General features: G+C 40.7%; 1 protein-coding gene across 2 annotated transcripts in view; it reads right to left on the minus strand.

Annotated features, from left to right (window-relative positions):
* The window catches only part of grip1 (glutamate receptor interacting protein 1), a 344,038-nt gene extending 318,613 nt beyond the window's left edge, over positions 1-25,425 (minus strand). For both annotated transcript variants that reach the window (XM_072267520.1, XM_072267518.1), the window contains exon 1: positions 24,853-25,425. In XM_072267520.1, the coding sequence (XP_072123621.1) occupies positions 24,853-24,985 (133 nt within the window). In that variant the 5' untranslated portion in view covers positions 24,986-25,425. The remainder of the gene's footprint in view (positions 1-24,852) is intronic.
* Positions 25,426-26,179: the final 754 nt, after the last annotated feature.

Here is a 26,179-nt window from a genome sequence, read left to right on the forward strand (position 1 = left end):
AATAAGACAGAGAACATGACCATATGACCACACAGTCCAAGATCTTCCCCCACAACCCCCCCATGTCAATAACTCAGACAGCAGCTTGGTTGCAAGAAATGGAATGGAGTCCAGCTAAGTTTTGTGAACACGAAAAATGTTTACATATTTTACTGAGAAATGGTGGCTGTGATGAGAATCTTGTGGCCACAGTGGTGAAGTCATTGCCAGAGTGTAGAAGGATAAGAGAACAAGGTGAGTGTGCCTATTCCAGTCCTATTTACCTGACCTGGAACATCTAGCAATCAAGAATCATTTATCTTACCTGCCGTGGGAGTTTTCAGCCATCGTTTTGGCAGCAGTGTACATTCCTCTTCTGGCCCATGTCAAACGGGCTCTCAGTGATCAATGGGCAGGAAACAGCACACCCTAATGCCTTCCCCATCATTTTGGCGGGGGGGGATTTTAACCAGGCCAGCTTGAAAAAAGTATCTAAACGATTATCAGCAACATATCACTAGTGGAACCAGAGGAGCCAACACACCGGACCACTGTTACACCACCAAGAACACTTACTGTGCCATCCCACAAACATTTTGATCACGTGGCTGTACTTCTACTCCCCGAGTACAGACAGAGATCGAAGGCTGCATCACCACTGGAGAGGACCTAGGTATGGACAATGGAGACAGACGAGCACTTACGGTGCTTTGAGTCAGTGGACTGGGCAGTCTTCAGGGATTCATCTCCAAGTCTGAATGAATACGCCACAGTTGTCACTGACTTCATTAAAACCTGTGTGTATGAACGAGTGTGTACCTACCAGAACATACTGTACATATCCGAATCAAAAACTGTGGATGAACCAGGAAATTTGTAGTCTGCCAACCCAGGCTTATATAAGGCTAGGTACGACTTACCTGTATCTCTAGCTCAAGAGCAAAAGAACAATTCTGATTGAGGTTAGAGACAGAATCGGATGCACATTAACTCTAGCAGGGTTTACTTTCTACAAAGCAAAACCTAACACAAATGATTCACTCCCAGATGAGTTCAGTGCCTTTTATAATCGTTTTGAAAGGAAGAATAAAACTACAGCTATGAGGATCCCTGTAGCATCCAGTGACCCTGTGATCTCTGTCTCAGAGGCTGATGTCAGAACGTCTTTCAAGAGCGTGAACCCTCGCAAGACGACAGGCCCTGACAAGAGTACCCGGTAGGGGTCTGAAAACCTGTGCTAATCAATTGGCGGGTGTGCTCGAAGACATTTTCAATCTCTCACTGCTACAGTTGGAAGTTCCCACCTGCTTTTAAAAGGGCAACAATCTTGCAAGTGCCCAAGAGACCAGAGTGAGCTGCCTTAACAACTATCGCCCAGCAGCACTCACATCTATGGTGATGAAAGGCTAGAACAAGGATCTAGGCAAGGATCTGGACCCAATGTAATTTGTCTTTTGCCACAATAGGTCAACAGTGATGCAATCTCATTAACTCTTGGATCATCTGGACAATACTAATACTTGTATCACTCTGCTGTTTATTGACTACAGTTCAGTGTTTAACACGACCGTTCCTACAGTTGTGATCAAAAAGCTCCAAAATCTGGGCCTCTGTACCTCCCTCTGCAACTGGATCCTCGTCTTCCTCACTGGAAGACCATAGTTTTGCAGGTCAGACTGTGTGGCTAGGCACAGCCCAAATGCCATTTATAAATTTGCAGATGATACAACTATTGTTGGCAGAATTTCAGATGGTGATGTGAAGACACACAGGAGTGATATAGATCAGCTGGTTGAGTGGTGTCGCAGCAACAACTTTGTACTCAAAGTCAGTAAGATCAAAGAATTGATTGTGGACTTCAGGACGGGTAAGACAAAGGAATACACACCAACCCTCATTGAGGGATCAGAAATGGGAAGGGTGAGCAATTTCAAGTTTCTAGGTGTCAGCATCCCTAAATATCCATCCTGGGCCCAATATATCAATGCTGTTATAAAGAAAGCACAATCGTAGCTATATTTGATTAGAAGTTTGTGAGATTTGGTACGTCACTAAAGACCCTCGCAAACTTCTACTGATGTACTGTGGTGAGCCCGCTATTTGGCTGCTATGGGGGGTGGGGAAGGAAGCACTGAACAGGATTGAAATGAGCTGCAGGGAGTTGTAAACTCAGTCAGCTCCATCATGGGCACTAGTCTCCATGGTATCCAGGACATCTTCAAGGAGTGATGCCTCCAGAAGTTGTCATGAATCATTAAGGACCCTGTCCAACCAGGACATGCCCTCTTCTCAATGCTACCATCAGGGAGGAGGTACAGAAGCCTGAAGGCACGTACTCAACGATTCAGGAACAGCTTCTTCCCCTCTGCCATCCAATTTCAAAATGGACATTGAAGCCATGAACACTACCTCACTACTTTCTTTTCCTCTTTTTTGCACCACTTATTTAAACTTTTAAGATAATACATACAGTATAATTCCTACTGCAAATTTTAATTGTATTATTCTGTATTGCATTGTACCATTGTCACATAGCAACAAATTCCATGATATGTGCTAGTGATATTAAACCTGATTTTGAACAAGATTGTAATGATATCCGTCTGGGAGAAGAACTAAACTCTTCAGGCTACACATTACAAATTTATAACAAAATTGAGCAAAGGAAAGAAAGATATTACAGCTCACAGGACATACAGTGAAGAGTGATATTTAAATAACAGTCCAACCACACAGTTCATGCTGTAAATATTTGTCTCAATTGTACTGATCAGATTGCACTTTGAAAGCACCATCCGATATTCAGGGTGCTTTTGAAAATAAAAACTTGGAAATGTGCTCTAAAGATAATTTGATAAGGAGATTTTATGGCAACGAGTAGAGAACAGTCAAGACCAAGCAGAGAACTTATGCTAAATAACTAGAGATGTGTTACTATTTTTTCCCTTCAGCTTTTCTTTGAAAAAATTAGAGAGCTCATTTTCTACCAGAGGCAATTGCATTTGTAATGAGGTAATTGTTAGAATATTTATGTATCCCTTCATGTGACTGTGCAAAGCACAAAGTCTGAAGGCTTCCGACTGTTTGTAACTGTCCCGTACATTACAAAGAGAAGATACATTTTTGAATTGCTAATTTCCTATGCCGTGCCCCTAATAGTCTTTGGTCAGAAACACTGGTACAAGGAGACGTAGGAGATCAAGAAGAAAAATTACCCAGATGCCAGGAGAGGCTAAGTCAGTCAAAAAAATAAAACAGCTGTAGGTGGCTGAAAAGTAATGTCACATCTAAATTAAATAAATTTAATACACAAGAACTAATATGTGAGCATACAATAAAAAAATATTGTAGACACACAAAAAAAATAAAAAAACAAGGCCACTTAATTTAAAGAAACAAATCAGTTTGTTTAATTATTTGTGCTATTTTTCTTCCTCCCCCCCCCCCCCCCCCCCACCACCACCTTTAGAACCATCCCCTCAGAGCACTGTCAAGCATGGTGCAAGAGCCCAACGCTGATCTCTGAGGTTAGGGAGGTCAGTATGTTCCTGTTGGATAAAATCACACAGTTCAAGACAACAACTGCCTGAAGTACCGCAGGCACTTAGCATGCTGAAAAATGAAGGAAAGGAATGTCCCACTATGCAAGTACACTATTAAAATTGTAAGCATCAGAGGAGATATGATAGAGGGAGGACTAATTGAAAATGGGAATGTACCTGCAATACTGTTAATATTGACACAGAAGGAATATTCTGGATACGCGGCCTCCTCTGTACATTCATACCCCTTTCCTTAAAGGTGGTGAATGAAGCAACATTCAAATTACCATTATACTTCCCCATCAGTGGATATCTCACTCAATACTTAAGAGTTGAATTTCCAAGTGCCTCAGAAAAATCCCCTGCAGGGTGGCATGAAGTTATGAGAAAGCCAAAAAGGGTGACATTGTGTAATCAGATTTCTTCAGAAGAAGGATCTAGTGCTTTCCCAGCGTATATGACAAATAAACACTTCTCGGGCTTCCAGCCAGGTACAGGTATCGAATACAACTGCCATTTTGATGAAAAACTGCACCATCTTCATCAGTCTGAAACTTCAATCGCTTATTCCTATCCATGGATGCTGCCTGACTGACTGAGCTCCTCCAGCACATCAATAATAAATCCAGGATTGAGAGGGTTGTCCTATCAGGACTAGAAGAGAAGTTCGATCTATATCAGCACATGGATGAAAGAAAATTGAAGGTTTTGAACTGTGCAGGAGGAAGGGTTAGAGAGATTATTTAGTAGGTTTACATAGATTAGCACAACATCGTGGGCCAACTATCCCGTACTGTGTTCGATTATTCTACATTCTATATTCTTTGGAGCCAAGAAGAATGAGGGTTGATCTTATTAGAATATGTAAGAACTTGAGATATAACAGGGTAGATCTGAGACATTGATACAAGGGGACCAGTTTTTGAAAACTGAGCTATAAATGAGTTTCTTCACGCAGTAGATGATGACTGCCATGGCGTGCTTTCCCTTCCTTATCAATTTCTTTGTATTCCTTTGCGAATCTTCCAAATCATAAGGCTCAGAAGGATGGTTTTGTCAATAGCCAACCCTCCAGCTTATGACTATTGATGATGCACAGTGCTTTCTTGCACTGCCTCGGCCACAAGTTTATGGTTGATCTGCACATTACCAGAGGGCTATGTTCAAAATAAATTAATTTCAAAGCTCATCTGAAGTCTTTTTAAGAGATTTGCAGGTCATGTTAAATGGACAATCGTGCCAAAGGGCTAAAACAAACAAGAGGCCTTGTACTGTTTCATTCTAAGATTGATTTTACTAAAACTCAAAACTACATTAACCAGCAAAATAGTGCACAATCCAGTCATCAAGAAAATGCAGTAAACGTGTCAGGGACCATAAATGAAGAGAGAGAAAAAAATGAATGTTTCTGATCAATGACCTTTTAGTAGTTATAGATGCTGCAAGACCTGCTCAGTATTTTCAACATAATATCACTCCAAAACCACCTGTAATATTTCTAAAGTGAGACAATTTGCAGATGCTGGAAATCCAAAGCAACACACACACATACAATGCTCGAGTTCCTCCAGCATTGCGTGTGAGTGCGCGTGCATGTTGCTTTGCAATATTTCCATGTTGGTACTTCATACAGTCTGTATTCTACTTTTTCACAAAACTATTCGATTTTACCCATTCAAGGCACAACCATTACAAAAGGATACCCCAAATCCCACTGCCCATCTCACCCAGCCTACTCCCAAATGGAATTACAAAAACAGAGGGGGAAAATAACTCATGAAGGAAAAAGAAACTGCAAAGAACAATTGGTAGCAGCTAGAACAAGGCCTCAGATCAGTACAATATAATTAACAAGTAACAAGAGCACTGCCTGTACAGATAATTTAAATACACTAATTAATGTCGTGTGACACACGAAATCGCTTTTATTTTTGTAAAAATAGCAATGGTATGAAGTAAACTGAATCTGCAAATAAACTGAAGATAAAGATTATAGCCAGGAGGGCAAATAAAACGCCTTTGGCTAAACAGCGGTCAATTTATATATTCTCTGTCACTCTGACTGAAGGCCTGTTTCAAGTAGTGCAAGACAGTGCTGGGAATGTTGTTTTTGTCATCTATATTAATGATTAATGTGGCAAATTTGTGGTTGACACTAGGATTGGGACATAGCTTTAACATCAAATTCCATCTACCATTTCATCAGGCCATCTTTCCGGCCGGTCCAGATCCTACTGCCAAGTTTTGATGGCCTTCCTGGAAAAAATGGGCTGAAAATGACCGATGAAGTTTAAAGCAAGAATGAGATGTTGCACTTTGGGAGGACAAACCATGGTAGGACATGCACAGTGAACGGTAGGGCACTGAGGAGTGTGGTAGAACAAAGGAATCTGAGAATACAGGTCCATAGTTCATTGAAACAATCATCACAGGTAACACACACAAAATGCTGGAGGAACTCAGCAGGCCAAGTCCTTCATCAGGATTGCTGAAGGGTCTCAGCCCGAAACATCGACTGTTTACTCTTTTCCGCAATGGACCCCTACCATTGACCAAAGGGGCTGTGGGCCCCAGGTTGGCAATCCCTGTGAGGGACTGATCTCTATTTCAAGTGACACATGGATCACGACAACCAGGCAGGGGAAACAATGTTGTTGCTTTTGCCCTGTCAGAAGTGTAAACACATTCTTCTGTATCTGTGAGATCACCTCTCATTCTTCCAAATTCGTGCGTTTAGGCCCAGAGGAGGCATCACTGTGCCAGGAAAGTCTGATAAATGTCACTACATTTCTTCCATTACAAATACAGGTCGACCTTCTATAATCCGGCACCACCGGGACCTGAGGAGTGCCGGATTAGTGAAAATGCCGAATTACAGATGGATCACATTAAGCAATAGCTAACCGCCTCATCATACCTTTAAAATATCAAAGCATTCAAAGGTTCATTTAATGTCAGAGAAATGTATACAATATACATCCTGAAATGCTTTTTCTTTGCAACCATCCACAAAAATAGAGTGCCCCAAAGAATGAACGACAGTTAAATGTTAGAACCCCCAAGCTCCCTGCCACCGCTCCCCTCCCTCCTGTAAATGGCAGTGTGCAACAATCCCCCCTCCCCACCAGCAAAAAGTAAAGCACACCCAATACCAGCGCTCAAGCGTGAGCTAAGCAATAGCAAAGACACAGACTTGCAGTTACCTCAAAGACTACATTGCACTCACAGTTACTGAAGGAATCCCCATTAGTTTCTTTTCCTCCACTTAGTAATATGCTTAAATTCAGTGGGTCACCACGTCTGATCTGAGATTGTAGGCAGAAGAGAATGGAGCGCCGGCCGGGCGACGCCGGAGGGCAGTGGGTGACTGCCGGCAGGCGGGCGAGAAGGTGGACCGACCCAGTGCGCGCCAGCTCCCCTGCCGCTGGCAGGTGAGACGGGCAGGTGCTAGGTGGCCGCAGCTTACGCAAATGATATTAATAAACGCAGGAAAACAAGCAGGAATCGCCTGTCTGTGCTTACAAGAGCGCGCCAACACATGAACAGATCTAGCGCAACCAAAACAATGCACAGCAGTTTAGTACAATGGCCCGGAAAATTTGAAATCAGTGCAGATTATCGAAGGAACCGGATTACAGGTAGTTGGATTAGTGAAGGTCGACCTGTACTAAATTTATTCTATTCATTATAGAAATATAATTTAGTGCTTTCAGCTTACGACCATCCGAGCTATGACAGATCAGGATAAGGATGGATAATTAGCATTTAAAATTGAAGTTTTTATTTTAAATGTTAGTGATGTAAATGTTTTTGCAAATTTAACAAATCATTTAACAATTTAAGTATGCAGAAAAACTCATGATTACTCTAACACATTTTACCAAACATAGAACATGCATCATATGCATACATATAATACTGTACAAAAGTCTTAGGCACCCTAGATTTTTTATATATACTTTTTTTGTCTTCTGCATTAGTGTCAGTAGAAAAGAACAAATTTTAGATTTCCAAACATTCATTTTCCAAAAATTATGTTAGAGATTTTTTTTATTTTGTTAAACATATTAAGTAATAGACTACTTTTTTAGATACAAACTTGATTACTTTATAGGTATATAGCCCAGTGTGTGATTAAACTAAGATAACAAACAGGATATTAATAATCAATGACATAATGAGTTGAATGAACTAAACAGATTAACTAAAACAGAAACAGGTGTAGAAGGAATCAAACTACAAGGTGAGGGTGTATCAAATGTGACAATTTAACCTTCAAATCACCAGTTCTCACACCATGGCAAGAGCAACAAGACACAAGATGGTCATCTTGCATCAGCAAGGTTTGTCCCAAGCAGAAACTGCATGGCAGACAGAAGTTTCCAGATGTGTTGTCTAAGCTCTTCTGAAGAAGCACAAACAAACAGGGAAGGCTGAGGAGCAGAAATGCAGCAGTCAGCCACAGAAACTGCGTGCAGGAGATGAGTGATACATCAAACTGTTGTCCTTTCCAAATCAGAAGTAGTCCAGCACTGCTATCAGCTCTGAACTCACAGATTCCACTGGAACCCACGTACGCTCCTCTACAGGCCTAAGAAGCCTTGTTAGGAGTCATTTTCCTGGAAGAGTTGCTGCCAAAAAGCCATTCCTCCAAAGTGGAAACAAAGCCTAGAGACTCTCCCACACAGAAAAAGACGAGGACACATGCCCGTGATAATAAACCTGATTCTGAAATATGAAAGGAGTCCTCACAAGATGCACTGTGAACTAGTAGTAAAGCAAGTGTGAGAATCTGTAGGCTTATTTTGAATATTGATTGTAGAGATGGAAATAAGGATGTCATGGAAGGGAGGAAGGAGTCAGATTACAACAATATGAAAGTGAGAGCGTGAAGGAAATTGCCTGCAATGAAACTTTTTAATTTTCTCTGTGCTAGATACAGCATCAGTGCACCCACTGTCATTCTCGAGAGAGAAAGCAGACAGGGAGGGCTTGAGCAAGATTGAATTAAGGAACTTTCCATGTTTCTCACAGGGACAGACAAAGCTTTGGTTTGTGCACCTTTTAACTGGAGAACTGTCTTCAACGTAGGAACAAGTTCAGTCAGGCTTGGAGATGGCGGTGGAGGGGAATTGGTCGGGGAAGAGATGAAATGGTCCTTAGCCTTCTCGAAAAGGGATGGAGGTGCAGAGGGATCATGTGCTGTGGTGAAGATGAAGCCAAGGGATTAGGAAACCCAGCACAGTGGTGAAGTATGTCAGAGTTGAAAAAGATACAAATGGGAAGGGAGAAAAAGAACAGAATATATCCCATGGGACAAAAGTAGACTGAAACAGTAGGTTAATCCCACTGTTAGTAGAAGGAGAATGTGCAGGTTGGAGGATCATTAGGCCAGAGGATGTGGAGGGAAGAAATTCTACAGAAATGAGATGAGTGAAAAGTCTAAGATGTGTAGCCTGATGTTCACCTGTGAGGCAATGACCCAGCAGGAGATACGAGGACTTGTCTGCAAGCTGACATTCAGCATTTCCGAGGTAAAGATCAGTTCATCAAACCACAACTGTAACCATCTCATTTGAAGACAATGCTGGGTTTGGTTGTCAGTAATGAAGTGATACTAGAGCAGAGGAGACAAGGTTAGAGTGAGCAAGGGCAGTAGAAAAGTTGAGCAGTTTTCTGCCACACCAGCAATTAGATCTAGAGAAAGATTAGAGTCAAGAGTGGGGGATCCAGTCGAATGGGATTTGTGGAGATAGAAGAAAAGGTTCACAGAGTGGAATGAGGATGCCTGACTGAAGATATAGGAATGGAGTCATCCAACACTACAGCACATAAACAGGCCCTTCGATCAATGCTGAACTATTATTCTGCCTAGTCCCATGCACCCGTTCTTGGACCACAGCCCTCCATACCCTTCCCATCCACGTACTTATCCAAACTTCTCTCAAATGTTCAAATTAAATCTACAACTGTCATTTCCCCTGGCAACTTGTTCCACATTCACACCACCCTTTAAGTGAAGAAGTTCCCCCTCAAATTCCCTTTAAACACTTCACCTTTCATCCTTAACTTGTAAGTGAGGAGGAGAAGATGGCAGCGCGCGCAGCCACTTCGGTGGTGATGTCTGTTATCTGTCAAGTAGTGGACCGTGCACAATTCTGATTTGATGGAGACAGACATGAGTAGAGGGACATCTGGAAAACATCTGAAATGCCCGCTTCGCTGCCACTGCTACTGTGTGGTAACCGGAATCTCCCGAGCAGAAGGCCCCGAAATTCTCAGCTTCGCATGTTTCAGCGGCCGGGGCGAGGTTGAAGGCGCTCGGCAGAGGCTGTATCGGAGAGGCTGGTCGGAAGCTCACCAAAGTTTTCGGACGGATGGACTCAGTGTCGGCTGTGGTCGGCTACTTCCAAGGCATCGGCAAGTTGACGGTACCTGGAGGTTTATGGCAGGGAGTTTCTCCCTTTTGCCGCCTGCTATCGGGGACTCAGGAGTCGATCGACTCGGGACTTTTGAGATTTTATTTACCATGCCCATGGTTTGTTCTTCATCAAATTATGGTATTGCTTTGCACTGCTGTAACTAAGTTATAATTATGTGGTTCTGTCAGTGTTAGTCTTTGGTTTGTCCTGTTTTCTGTGATATCACTCCGGAGAAACACTATCATTTCTTAATGCATATATGCATTTCTAAATGACAATAAAAGAGGACTGAGTGTTCTCATAATCTAACCCATGACCCCCCAATCCTAGTTTCACCCAGCCTCAGTGGAAAAAAGCCTGTTTGCATTTACCCTACCTAAACCACTCAATTTTATCTACCTCTATTAGATCTCCTATGCTCCAGGAAACAATGTCCTAGCCTATTCAGCTTTTCGTTATGACTCAGGCCTTCAAGTCCTGGCAACATCCTTGTACTCCTTCAATCTTATTGATATCTTTCCTGTTGGTAGGTGACCAGGAGGGGATGGCTGAGGCAGCAGAAGAGGACACCACCATGAAGAGACCTGGAATTCACAGCCACGAGTCACTGTGGTATGAAGCTGAAGGATTGATTGTTTTTGGATCAGATAGGGGAAGATTAGAAAGAATGGTGAAAGCACTATAAAGGGGGGTGAGATAAGAAAGGGGAAAGACAGAATCAGAGGACAATGAAGGGGGAGGAAAATATGGAACAGTGTTTGAATCATCCTGTACTCTGCCCAAGTCTTAGGGACATATATAGAGCTATGGTGCCCAAGACTTTTGCACAATATGATATACTGTATGTGCATGTACTGGGCAGCATGGTAGAGTAGTCGTTCACAATGCTTTACAGTACAAGTGACCCAAGGTCAATTCCCGCCACTGCCTGTACATTCTCCCCATGACTGCGTGAGTTTGCTCTGATTTCCTCCCTCGTTCCAAAGACGTACCAGTTGGTAGGTTAACTGGTCATTGTAAATTGTCCCGTGATTAGGCGAGGCTGGGTGGCGCGGCTCAATGGGCCGGAAGGCCTATTCCGTGGGCTACGCCGATAAATAAATAAATATTTACTACATTCAGGAACAGTAATTAAGGGCGTTCTGGTCCAGTGATGGCCTAGCTCTCTGCAGATGGCAACGGCAGAAATAACTTGGGTAATTTCTCTGATAGAATACTCAGGGGGGCCATGCATAATATATTAGAAATTGACAAGCTTTTGATAGCCGTTCCCCTGGGACAGATCCATTTGTTCCGCTCAGTGAATTAAGTGGTTTTGAACCCTTACTCTGCAGTGGAACTCAATTACACAAATGGTATTTACCAGTGGAGTACCCAGCTTTTTTATTCCCAGTCAATGGAGGAAGAGAAACTCTGCAGTGCTGGCAGAAATCTTGCTGCTTCTTTTGGTTTCATGCTACTTAAGATTTCGGAATTGCGTGGCATGTGTTAGAATGAACTGCCTGGGTCAGCATACCACAGAAATCAATGAATACAATTTATTAAGTCACATGCCTGACACCCTGCTGTGTTTTTGAAGAAAGTGCCTCAGGCCACTAAAGCCATATTTGCTCTAATTTCTGTTATTAATTCACGGTGACTTTACATCAGTAATTGTTTCAAAGTACCTTGCCTCGTATGGAATAGTTAAGAATAAGCACCAAGACGCTCAGGCCTCACTGTGGGAAGTCGGGAAAAATTTTCAAATGTTGCACGTTCAAAAATGTCTAGGGTGTGGTTATATGTCTTGGTTTACTGTTGAGAAGGGATTGCTTACTGTTTGGTTAGAAAAGGAGAGTGTTTTTTTTTCTACTAGAGAAAAATGCAAACTGAATTGGTAAAAATAATTTCCTATAATGTTAATGGGGTTTTGAATCCAATTAAAAGAAATAAGATTATGTCGAAATTGAAAGAAGAGAGGGCACAAATAGCTTTCCTCCAGGAAACACATATGAGCCAATCTGAACATGGAAAATTAAAAAGAATGGGCTTTAAGCATGTATTTTATTCATCATATAAATTGAGTCACAAAAGAGGGGTAGCTACTTTAATATCAAGTACTCTTAATTATGAACATATTTCAGAGACTAGAGACAAAGAAGGACGGTTCGTAAAAATCACAGGAAGAATAGAAGGTACAGAAATAACATTGCTGAATGTTTATGCTCCTCCAGGTTGTGAATGGTCATTTTATAGACACATTTTTGACCTAATGGTCAGTTCTCAAGGGGTAGTAATTTGTGGAGGGGATTTTAATATTAGATTAAATCCTGTATTAGATTCTTCAAGAATAGTTACTCAGAATAAACCTCTGACTCGGAAAGTGAATTCATTGATGGAGGAGTTGGGAATTATAGATGTCTGGAGGGAATTACACCCTACTAGTAAAGATTATACATATTACTCTTTCCCTCATTCAGCCTATTCAAGGATAGACTATTTCTTTATCTTTAATACAGATAGACTCAGGATAAAAAACTGTAATATTGCAACAACTGATCTGTCGGATCATAGCCCAGTCTCTATGTCTCTAATCCTGGAAAGGAAAATGAGAAAGTCACTATGGAGGCTAAACTCACATATACTCAATAACCCGAAAGTAATGGAGAGATTAAGGGGAGAAATCAAAGAATACCTAGACCTTAATGACACGGGAGAAACATCACCAGTGATCTTATGGGATACATTGAAAGCTGTACTGAGGGGGAAAATTATTTCCATTACCACTCACATGAAAAAAATCAATGCCCAAAAATTAGCGGACCTTCAAGGAAAATTAAAACAACTTCAAGTTGTAGATAGCAACAAAAGTAATTCAAATCGAAAACAGGAAATTAGGAAATTGCAAAGTGAAATTGACGATATTTATACGTTGGAAACTCCAAAAGAAATTTTCTTTACCTGAGACAAAAGAATTATGAAGTAGGAGGTAAATCAGCTAGATTATTAGCATATAAATTACAAAAACAACAAGCAGACAATACAATTCATAAAATAAAGAATCCAAAGACAAAGCTTGTGGAGAGTACAATAGGGAAAATTCAAGAGAGTTTTGAAACATATTATCGAGAGCTGTACTCCCAACCCCGGGCCCCCAATGAGCCCTATATAGACAGTGTATTGAATTTTTTAGATCTACCTAAACTTACAGATTTACAAAATGAAAGTTTATTAGAACCAGTAACTGTCAAAGAACTGAACATGGCCATCTCTAGGTTAAAGGCTGGAAAGTCCCCGGGTTCTGATGGGTTTACCTCAGAGTGGTACAAGTCCCTGAAGACACAGTTAGCCCCATTACTACTTAACACCTTTAATTGGATCTTGCAGAGAGGAGAAACTCCACCTTCCTGGAGAGAAGCGATTATTTCAGTTATTCCTAAAGAGGGCAAAGATAAACTAGAATGTGACAATTATCAGCCAATTAGTGTTCTTAATTTAGATTGCAAACTATTTACATCTATATTAGCGCGCAGATTGGAAAAGCTTTTACCTGGCCTAATCCATTTAGACCAGACTGGATTTATTCAACAAAGACAAACACAGGAGAACATAAGGAGAACTCTACACATATTAGAACAGGTTAATAAGAACGAGACAGAGACAATGGTAGTAGGATTGGACGCTGAGAAAGCTTTTGATTCGGTTATTTGGGCATTCCTATACAAAGTGTTAGGAAGATTCGGCTTTCAAGAAAAGTTTATTAAAGTAATTCAGACTCTATATGACAGCCCTACAGCCTGAATTAAGATAAATGGGGACCTCTCTGACTCCTTCATCTTAGAGAGAGGCACGAGACAGGGATGCCCAATTTCTCCTCTCCTTTTTGCGCTATATATTGAACCGCTTGCCCAACTAATAAGACAGAGCGAAATCGTAAAAGGTATCAAGGTGGCAGGGATTGAACAGAAAGTGGCGTTATTCGCAGATAATGTTTTGGTCTATCTGAGTGAACCAGAAAAATCATTTATAGGATTGTTTACACTGTTGGATGACTTTGGGAAAATATCAAGTTATAAAATAAATGTAAAGAAAACGCAGGTTATGTCCCTAAATTATACACCATCCAAAAAATTGCAGGATACATATGATCTTAAGTGGGAAGCTAAATCATTAAAATATTTAGGAATAACCCTACCGAAGGATCTTTCAACACTGTCACAGGTAAATTATGGGCCATTAATCTCAGAGATAAAAGCAGATATGCATAGATGGAATCTTATCCCCTTTTTAAGTTTAAATTCAAGGATAAATACTATAAAAATAAATATTCTTCCTCGGTTATTGTATCTTTTCCGTACTTTACCGATGGAGGTGGATGATAATCAATTCAGGGAATGGGACAAATGGATTTCCCGCTTCATTTGGCAAGGAAAGAAACCTAGAATTCGATATAACACCTTACAGTTAGGGAAGGAAGGAAGGAGGTATGGTTCTTCCTTGCCTGAGAAATTATTTTTATGCCTCACAGATAACCCCTCTGTTATATTGGTGTAATAGGGAATATAAGGCTAGATGGAAGGAAGTAGAATTTGGATTAGTTGACAATTTTCCTCTTCAGGCCTCAATAGCTTCGGCAGGGTTGATGGCCCAGTTGGAAAAATTTAAAAACGCTTGGATAAATCTTACATTAAAAGTATGGCAGAAGGTGGTTAATTCATGTGGAATTAATAACATGTTAAAACTCTTTAGATGGTGTGCATATGATACCGAATTCCTTCCCAACAGAGGAGATAAAAGATTTGAGCTATGGATAAAGAAAGGTCTTACAAACTACCTCTCATTTATAGATAAAAGAGTATTACAGAGTTTCCAAATCCTGCAGGACAAACATGGCCTAGAACACAATGACTTTTTTTTTTAGGTACCTTCAAGTACGAAACTATGTTAACCAGAGTTGTAGATATACAGACCTATCAACAGTAGAATTAGAATTTTTCAAGATTCTGAATCCGGCTTGCAGTTCAATACCTAGTAAATCAGTTTCTCGATTATATAATGCACTCTCCCATGCTAAAAATGTAAGTACACTGTATATTAAAGAGAAGTGGGAGAAAGAAGCGGGGTTGGTACTTTCAGAGGAGACTTGGGAGAAAATCTGCAGCTTTCAATGGTCCTCGACTAATTCTTTGACTTGGAGAGAACATTGTTGGAAAAACATTATAAGATACTTCAAGACCCCATATCAGGAAAAATATAAAGATACAAATGTGATGTGTTGGAGAAGGTGCGGCTCCAAGGAGGCAAATCATTTTCATATTTTTTGGGATTGCCCTAAATTAAGTCTATTTTGGGAAGGTATTCATAGAACATTAGTTAAGGTACTTAAGTCCCAGATACCTCTGAACTTTGAGACGCTCTATTTGGGGCATGTATTGTTTCTTGAACAGAAGGAAGATATAAAGTTGCTGCAGGCCCTCTTAGCGGCAAGTAAGAAATCAATCACTAGAAAATGGCTAAATCTAATACCACCTACATTAGAAGATTGGTACGAAATTATCTTGGAAATATTTAAAATGGAAAAGTTGACTTACTCCCTGAGAACTCAAAAAGATAAATTTTATCAAATCTGGAATAAATAGATTGAATATATAACCCCAATGCGAGCAGACTTTAGATGACTCTCCTAATGATTTATACTGCTCTTCTCATCAACACAGTAATATTGCTAACGTAAGCACCCCTAGTCTAAATGTTTGTTTTTTTTGTTTTCTTTTGTAAAATAGAGAATTAACACAAGTAAAGGGAAAGATTTGGGAAAGGGATAAAAAAATGATAAAATTAAGTAAATAAGTACATAGGGATTGGATAATTATGTCTGCGGGCAGGAGCAAGCATGAACAAATTAGGATATAAACACCTACAATGGTTGATACAAAGGCTTATATACAACATTTTGGACCAGTGGAAATGGTCCAGAAGGGTTATATGGAAACTATTATTACCATTTTTCTTAACAACTAATTCCATTACTTAGCCTAATAGGTTAGATTTACCACAGTACATAATTATCTATTTAAATGTTTATTTTCCTTTTATATCATCTCAATGTGTACTTAAGAATGTATAAATAACTGTAGTTTTATACATATAAAAATGGAAAAGGTTATATGTGTGAAAAAAGTACATGATATTTGTGAATTCCTTATCCAAATAAAAATAAAATTAAAAAAAAAGAAGCAGCACCAAGACAAGTTGAAATTTGATTCTTGACCTTGCCAGTTTCAAGTTAATTCAGCTGGGGCAGAAATAAGATCATGATAATTGAGATGACAGAGAAGGAAGCTCACCAGAAATCTTCTGTATTATCCAATTTTACAGCAAGGACCAGATTGAGAGACAATAATACAATCGTGACAAAATAGCCAATCCAAGTCTGCGCTTAAGAAACATACTTAGGCAAGGTAGGAAATTCAGTGTGCAAGAGGCAGTGGGAAATGGTCATAATAATAAATGGAAATAATAATGGTAACGCCAGTTTAGCGTTGAACGTCAAAAAATAATTCTTTAACAGCAGTTTCAAGATCAAGCTACAATGTCATCTCCAGAAAGTCCCACAATGCAATTGAACATAAGACACAGAAATCAGAATGAATCAGAGGCAGGCTACCTAAACCAGGCCCCATCGGGCAAGTTGGGTTCATGTCCCAATTATACATCTGGATTTCTGTTCGGCTAGCTCAGAACTTTATAGTCATTTATTTATTTAGAGATACTGCACAGTTACAGGCTCTTTCAGTCCAACGAGCCCATGCTGGCCAATTACACACGTGACCATTTAATCTACTAACCCGTATGTCTTTGGAATGTGGGAGGGAGCTGGAGCACCTGGAGGAAACTAACGCAGTCACAGGGAGAACGCACAACTTTTTACAGACATCAGAATTGAACCCAGGTCCATTGGTGCTATACAGGTTGAGCACCCTTATTCCAAAACTCCAAAAGCCAAAATCTGAAATTGTTTTCTGAGCGCGGACATGATGCCACAAGTGGAAAACTTCACAAGGTGCTGGGAAGGTTCCCAGGTAATGCATGGGTCTCTGTGCACCACAGAGTGTTTTGAGAAGTGACCTCACTATCCTGAGTGGGGCCTACTGCCTCCAGTTTGTTTTCAGCAGTCGTCGTAGCCAGACCTTCGTGCGTTACTCACAGTAATTACCATGTGTTTTGCGCTTATTCTTGGCTCTGTTGAAAAAGTCTAAAAGGCCTGAAGTTACTCCAATAGGTAACAATGAAAAGGACAAGAAGAAGCACTTATGACATAGAAAGTCATGTTGCTGGAAAAACAACAGCTGTGTAAGTGTGAAGCATCTAACAGAGCAGTGTGGCGGTGGAACGATCACCATCTGCGGCCTGAACAAACAGAAGGCCAAACTGGTAAAAGTTTTATCCTGAAAATAATGAACAGAAGTTAAGGAAAAATAGAAAAACATTGCATAAAGGAAGTAATGAAGATCTCGATCGTGTATTGAAAAAGTGGATTCGTCAGGGGAGTGAACATCTGCCGCTTAACAGTATGCTGATCATGAAACAAGCAAAGATCTAACACAACAGACTGAAAATTGTAGGTAATTATGAATATTTAGCAGGCTGGTTGCAGAAATTTAAGAAAAGGCACAACATTAATTTGTTAGGGATTTGTTGTGATAAAGTCTCTACTGATCAGGGAGCATCAACTAAATTCATTAATCAGTTTGCCAAGATCGTCACTGATGGAAATCTAACCGATGAACGTCTGCATCAGTACATATGTGATGAACGAGTGCATGACAAAGTCTGCTGACCAGTCACACATAAATTCAGAGTCGGGAATGATGGCAAAGCCAAACAACCACTGACTGTCCACCTGGGCAGCTCAGGTAGTGATAGTTCAATGTCCGCTTTACTTTTCTATGCATAAAATGATTTAAAATATTATATAAAGCTCCCTTCAGGGGTATACAGTACCTATGAGCCATAATGTAAATAGATTGTGTGTTTAGGCTTGGGTCCCATCCTCAAGCTATCTCATTATATATTTGCAAATATACCAAAATCCAAAATGCTTCCAGCCCCAAACATTTCAGATAAGGGCTGCTCAACATGTAATAGTGTTGTGTGAACTGCTGCACCATGATGCCGCTCATAAGCAGATGGGATTTTCCACTCCTTTTCTATAAGGCCTTCCAAATTTACTATCTACTTTGGACAAATTACCGCTCGAGCAATCGTGTGAATGAATCAATATTAATGACATTAATATCTTTAAAAGATTGCCTCAGAATCAGATTAGGTTTGGCTCTGATCAGCTCAGGTTTGGGTTTTACATTTGTACCCAAACATGCCACTTCATTACATCCACACTGCTTCTTACTTACACAAATACTTGCCCTATTCATCCTACAAAAGGACTGTGAGAACGGCCGAGAGGATCATAGGGGTCTCACAACCACCCATCGGGAACACTTATCAGAGTGCCATGTACACAGGGCCCTTAGTATTATCAAGGACCCCACCTATCTATCCAGCATCCTCTGACTTTCTACCATCAAGCAGGAGGTTCTGATGCAAAAAGACAAGAACGGTCAGGATGGGAAACAGTTTCTTCACTCAGGCCATTAGGCTTCTGAACTCCCTGCAGCATCATATTTGAAGTATCACTGGATAATTTGTATTGTACCCTACAATATTTAATTTATGCACTTTACTTTATCTATGCTTAATTCATTTGTAGATTTAATTCTTACTTTCCTAAGTTATTGTGTGTTATATGTGTGTTATGTGTGCTACTGTGCTTCCCATTCTGGTCTGGAGAAATGTTTTGTTTGATTGTCTAATGTATATTGTTAAATGACAATAAACTTGATTTGACTCGACTTCCCCACGCCCACACTTCTTTATGTTGGCTACATTCATCTTGCACCCTCTCCTTTGACCAGCAGGAAGGTAGGTCAGAGGTAAGCCAAGTCAGTCATACAGTTGAACAGGATGGAAACAGCCCTCTTAGCTCTACTGGTCCATGCTGACAATGACAACCATCTAAGGATCTAAAGTAGTCCTTTTGCCCACATTTAGCCTATGCCCTTCTAAATCCTTCCTATCCATCTATCTGTCCAGTGCCTTTTAAATGACGCACCTGCTTCAACAACTTCCTCTGGCAGCCATATACGGACATGCCTCTGAGTGAAAAGTTTATCCCTCATGTTCCTATTAAACCTCTCCCCTCTCACCTTAAACTTATGCCTTCTAGTTCTTGATTCTCCAATCGTGGGGAAAGATAGGATCAGTTTGCACTATCTATACACCTCTGCAACATCACCCCCATATTCTCCTAATCACTAATGATTAATTTCCCAATTTATCAATCCTGGCAACATCTTCATACAGCTGCTCTTCATTCGTTTTGGTGTCTTTTTCTACAGCAGGGTAACCAAAACTACACAGAATATTTCAAATGCAGCCTCAAGAACTGCAACGTAACATCCCAACCTCTTTTCTCAATGTGCTGACTGATTACAGCCAACATGCCAAAACCCTTTCTCATCTCCTCAGCTTCTTACAACACCACTTGCAGGGAAACATGTACTCTTAAGTCCCTGTTCAACAACACACCATTCACTGTGGCAGTCCCACCCTACATGGAGGACCTGGCCAAAGATCTCACAAAGTTCACTAGGCTTAAGTTTTCTTCAAAATAGTTTTAATTTGCATCTTTGCTTGTAATTTTAAGTATTGTTAATTCATAATCTTATGATCTAATCATAGATTTAAAAAAAGACAGATGTGGCAACAGGTCAAGACGAAAAGTGATAGATTATCAATACTCTCCCAGAAATACTCAAATGTCTTTAATAAATGGATTAGGACACATCTGTACAGAGGAAAGGGTAGAGAACCATTTTAACATGAGAAACAAAAGTCCTAAGAAAAAAGGGCAAAAGTTTGAAAAGCAACAATTTGTTCAAGATAGGGGTGTAGTGTATTTAATATTTTAGTGATATTTGAGTAATATTGTAAATATATTTATATAATTCATTATGGGTTATATGTACATAGTATGTGAATGGCATACAGTACATCATTACACCACCACATGATATGTGAGCACATCACTAAAAAGGAAGGAAGGAAAGAAAAACTAAGTAGACAGATACAATGGCAACTGTGTTTTTCTTTTGATTAGTTTCTGGAGTTACAGAACATACGTTGCACTGAAGGCTGTGCTTATAGCAAATCACTGCAAAGTAAAATAACAGGTGATTGTGCAGGTGTTAGTTGTGAGTGAACATTAGTGCAGAGTCTATAATCTTGTGGTTTAATACATTCTGCTTTATTTTACTGTGTTGATAAAGTGGCTCCAAGTCCATTTCAATAATGTAAACTAATAAAAAGAGTTTAAGCTATTCTGCAAGTGAACATTGAGAATCTATGCAGGTAATCACCATGATGTTGTTCCCTGATAGATTAAACTCAATTGCCTCCAATCTCTTGAATGTGTCTTAGAGTTATCTCAATAAAGCTTTGATGCAATGTGGCGTTAAATTATAAGTAAATACAGCTCTTTGATGCTAATGTCTAGACAGCTCAAATTCTTGCCTGCACATCACATCAAGCACCTATTACCTGTCTGGCTATCACTGAATAAGATTTGTCATTTTTGCAACAGAGCAAACTATGGTCAACATCAAGCATCAGATTCTACAGATGCTGGAAATTCAGAGTTGCACACAAAATGCCGGAGGAACTCAGCAGGTCAGGCAGCATCTTTGGAAGTCGACGTTTAGGGCCAAGACCCTTCATAAGGACTCATTATAAACTTTGCTTTCCTTTCACTGTTCAGGTCTTCCAACTCACTTCTAGAAAAGCAGGCGTCAGAAATTAATGCACCTATAATATTGGGCCAGGGCTATCATCCTTTTTGTAACTTGCACCACGGGAATAAAGATCAAGCTAATAAGAAAACTATGCGAAGTATTAAAGCCAGGTATAAGCTACAGTACAACCTAATAAGAAAATCAAATATTGCCTTCAGATGGGTCACAATACCTCCTAAATTCAGTTTCTTAAAAAGTCTACTAATTGGTAAATTCATTCCAGAAATCTGATACATTGGTAGTTATTTTAAAAAAGGCACATTTGTTTAGCGGCATTAGAGCAAAAGTATCAGAATTCATGAAGTGAACCTTTAAACAAAGGTTAGATCATTAGAACTAGATAAGTTAGCAGAGTTCCCAGATATAAACCCAGAGATAGGACTGGAGTACATGTTATATAAAAGCACTTAAACTTGAAAGCTTTCAACCATTTCAAAAGCACTTCACAGGTGTCTGCAAAAAGGTTCCCATCAATAGTCACATGCACATCCTCTGCATGGCATCTTCAAGAGGACAGTGTCTTGTTCTATATGGAACAATGGCAGTCCATACATAATTTACAACTTGCCCTGCTCAGAACTCTGGCACCGAGAGGTGACAGTCTTCACTATAATCTGACTTCAGTGCTTATTAAAAGCAGAGAGGTAAAGACACAATGGCAAGTTCCTCCAAACCACAAAATCCAATGTCAAACCTCAATGAAAATTAATCTACAACTTTCCTCCACAAAGCAATGCTTGCCTGATGACAGAGAGAGAGACACACAGAGAGAGAGAGACAGAGAGAGACAGAGAGAGAGAGACAGAGAGAGAGAGACAGAGAGAGAGAGACAGAGAGAGAGAGACAGAGAGAGAGAGAGAGACAGAGAGAGAGAGAGAGACAGAGAGAGAGAGAGACAGAGAGAGAGAGAGACAGAGAGAGAGAGAGACAGAGAGAGAGAGAGACAGAGAGAGAGAGAGACAGAGAGAGAGAGACAGAGAAAAAAAACAAACAAGGCAAGGGAGGACGGGGTTTTGATACCTACTCGCTACAACACAAAATGTTTAGATTTCTACCACAAATAACACACACACAGATAGATTCCTACCCAAAGCCATCCAATGTCAGTCACTCAAATCTATCAAGTTAGGGGCTGGGAAAAAAAAGACTATATTTCGAGAGTGGGGGTGGGGAGGGGGCTGGAGTGGAAACACAATCTGGCCTGTGAACATATTTACTCTATCAGACAGCACTTGAAGGCTTTGAAGGACCATTAATTTTTACTTAGAGCAACTGTTAAAAAGTAGATTGTGACCTTAATTCTGAAAGTAAGTTATTCTTATTTGGGTTAAAGACACTACATATGTCCAATAAATAGTCAATGTAGAAATGAAAACAGTACCAAAAAAGCCCCATTTTGTTACAAGACTTAAAACATTTCACTGAGAGTACATAGCTTCCTTTGTCAAACCTGCATTTGAATCTCAATTGGAAAATGCAAATTTGTATTAGGACAGGTAAGGGCTTGTTTAAATATAGAGTTGCAATCAAAGGAAAACCAGAAAACCCAATTCCTTTGACATCCAAAGATAAAGTAAAAGTTTACTCCTGTCTGCATTAATTTTACATCTCAGGACAAACCAGGAATGCCTCAGGCTAAACTCTGTTACTACAGTCTCACTGCCGTACCACATTAACAGGCAAAGCCCTGAACCAGAGGCATGGGGGAAAAAAATTATCAAGAGGTCCTACCCTGGTCATTCATGCTGCATAGTTAATTTTTGATACTGAGCCCAAATAAAGGGCACTTGGCTGCATTTGTCCCATAATTAGCCTGGTGATAACATCATGATGGATACACTCAGTAAAGTACCTCCTGTACCAAATGAATTCAACACTATGTGTGTGTTGGTCGTCTTCTGCTTCTGTAGTCCGTCCATTTCAAAGTTGGATGTGTTGTGCTTTCAGAGATGCTCTTCTGCACACCACTGTTGTAACATGTGGTTATTTGAGTTACTGTCACCTTCCTGTCAGCTTGAACCAGTCTGGCCATTCTCCTCTGACCTCGTAAACACAAGGAATTCTACAGATGCTGGAAATTCAAGCAACACACATCAAAGTTGCTGCTGAACACAGCAGGCCAGGCAGCATCTCTAGGAAGAGGTACAGTCAATGTTTCGGGCCGAGACCCTTCGTCAGGACTAACTGAAGGAAGAGCTAGTAAGAGATTTGAAAGTGGGAGGGGGAGGGGGAGATCCAAAATGATAGGAGATGACAGGAGGGGGAGGGATGGAGCCAAGAGCTGGACAGGTGATTGGCAAAAGGGATATGAGAGGATCATGGGACAGGAGACCCAGGGAGAAGGAAAAGGGGGAAGAGGGGGAAAACCAAGAGGATGGGCAAGGGGTATAGTCAGAGGGACAGAGGGAGAAAAAGGAGAGAGAGAGAAAGAATGTGTGTATATAAATAAATAATGGATGGAGTATGAGGGGGAGGTGGGGCATTAGCAGAAGTTAGATAAGTCAATGTTCATGCCATCAGGTTGGAGGCTACCCAGACGGAATATACCCTGACAGGAAGGTGACAGTAACTCAAATAACCACATGTTACAACAGTGGTGTGCAGAAGAGCATCTCTGAAAGCACAACACATCCTCCAACCTGAGTGTGGCTTCATCTTGACAGTAGAGGAGGCCGTGGATAGACATATCAGAATGGGAATGGGATGTGGAATTAAAATGTGTGGTCTCTGACCTCTCACATTTATAAGACATTTTTGCCCACAGAAATGCTGCTCACAGGCTATTTTATTTAAAAAAAAGTTTTTCACACCATTCTCTGTAGGCTCTAGAGAGTGCTCTGCATGAAAATCTCAGGAGATCAGCTGTCTCTGAGAAACTCAAACAACCCAGTCTGACATCAACAATTATTCCATGGTCAAAGTCACTTAGATCACATTTCTTCCCTATTCAAAGTACATTTATTATTAAAGTATGTATGCAGTATACAGCTCTGAGATTCACTCTTTTTCTGCTCTTTGGTCTCAAACTGAACATCTTGCCCATGTCTATATGATTTTATGCATTGAGTTTCTGCCACCCGATTGGCTGATTAGATATTTGCATTAATGAGCAGGTATACAGGTGTACCTTTGAAGTGACCGCTGAATGTATATTATGCCTGGAGAAGATTTAGAAACAGCATTCCAACGTAAGTCAATGCCAACAGCACATATACATCAGAGGGACTTCAAAGAGATTAAAACAGGTCACTTTAAACGACGTTTGATTATAATTGATATCAAAAGCTTTTGTATTAGCTGAATACGTTAAGAAGATAAATCAACCGGACGCACGAAGTCGTCCACGCCACACGCCACTTTTCCCTGAGAGGTAACCTCGGGCATTTCTGCCCGCTGAGACTAGGGAAAGATCACAGGCAGAGCTCTCTGCAAGAAAACACGCTGAATAATTAATTCCCAGCCCGGAATGTGCACTGGATATTACTGCCCGTTTAGCTTTGCAAATTATTCAAATCAATTCGCCCGTCAAACCACTTGTCAACTGACGCTCCACATGGAAAAGTCCCTGGGCAGCGTGCACACAGCAAGAACGCGTGTCATTCAAGGCAAAAGGATAGCACACATCCCACTGGGTTGCTTTCTCTCGGAGGCATTAACGCCCGAAGTACCGGGAGGAAAGTCTTGTATGTATAGTTTGTTTACTCATGTGTCATTACGCTGTCATCAGCTTGTTGAGAATTATTTCACAGATTTAGTCGAAACGAACCACACTAAGATTCCGTTTCGTTTAATGACATTTCCAGTACGCGAGTGTAAAGAAGAACAAAGTAATTGGCACTCCAGATCCGATGTAGCACAAAAACACACAATAAGATAAAGAACACAATTTTAAAAAAACAATAAATGTAAATACATAAGACAGCTTCTATACATAGATTGATTGTATAAAGTGACGCCAGGCACTGGAGTGTCCATGCCTCTGGCAGGAAATGATAAAGTAGTTAGTGGTGTCATACTTACTGTGCAGTTGTTCGGAAGCGTAATAATAAACATCTTCATAGCCCTCGTGGTAATCCTCCTCCGGCCTATACTTCTTGCTTTTCCTCCTCCTCGTTCTTTTCACTTGTTTCATCATGTTCAAAAAGCGTTCCATCCCGACGCTAGCACTCCGCTAACTCGCTCCCCGTCAAGGGTCTGTTTGTCAGCAACAAAGTTCAGTACAAAGCAGACAAACCATCAACGAGGGAACAGGCAAGGACTTCAAGGCAGCTGCACGCCGCTACCTCAAACTACAGAACCTCAAACACCTTCGACAAAGCAGTTATTATCTACCGGATAAAGCAAAGGGGCTTCATCGGGGGTGTCAAACTAAGATTTACAAAAGATCAGAGAAATAGGCTTGGCGCGATTCCAAAGCACGAAATAAACGATGAACAAAGTTCAAATAAACAGCTCGAATATTCTTGGAGCCGTCTCTCAAACGTCTCTCTTACTTATTCCATCACAGGGATGGGCGTGCGTTAATTTCAACAGACTGCACCAACTGAAAAGGCAGAACAAACCCTGATAAATTCATTCCTCTAATTCATCACAAGCCACGCGATGCCTGACAAGGTGCCGAATAGCAGAACTGTGGTGTCAGGCGGGGCTTTCAGATTGCTCACAGCAGAACACCAACCCGACGGGTTAAATGGTTCAATCCACTCCCACTGGCAGCGAAGTGCCTAGGTGTTAATTAGAGCAGCGGGAAGAAGGACGGGCAGCTGTTTAAACTGACACCTTAACCCAGTGGGCGCTTATGTATTCAGATTCTTAATTGCCTGCAATACCCTCTTCAAGGTATTTCGCGTGAAACTACCGCAGATTCATCAGCACGGACAAACAAAGGGAGCTCAGGGCGCAGTGCATTTCCTTATCCCACATCTGAGCTTCTAAGCTTCAGAGACAGCAGAGGACAATGGAACATCACTGATTATATTAACTACAGAAATCATAGTGAGGATGGCGGAGTAAGGCAAACCCCTCAAACTACGTAGGCGATGTAGTTTTAAATGCAAAACCGCTTCAAGGGCTGGTAATCAAGCAAGTTTGTAGATAAGCCAGGAATGGATAAAAATGCAATCCAAAACATCCTTCACTTGCCCACTTCAAGGCCATGTTGTTTGGTGATTTAGAGTGATTGTTTAAAATTGACTCACACTCCAGTAACCCAGAGTGCAGCGGCAGCCGAGGTTCCCAATTGGCACCGGAGCTTCTGATTGCAATTTATCGAACCGTTCCTCGGCTGCTGAACCGGGTCTTCTGCAATACTGCCATCAAGATTGCCTCTGTGCATTATCTTCAGTCC

Source organism: Mobula birostris, chromosome 9, assembly GCF_030028105.1.
Source record: "Mobula birostris isolate sMobBir1 chromosome 9, sMobBir1.hap1, whole genome shotgun sequence".
Classification (NCBI taxonomy): Eukaryota; Metazoa; Chordata; class Chondrichthyes; order Myliobatiformes; family Myliobatidae; genus Mobula; species Mobula birostris.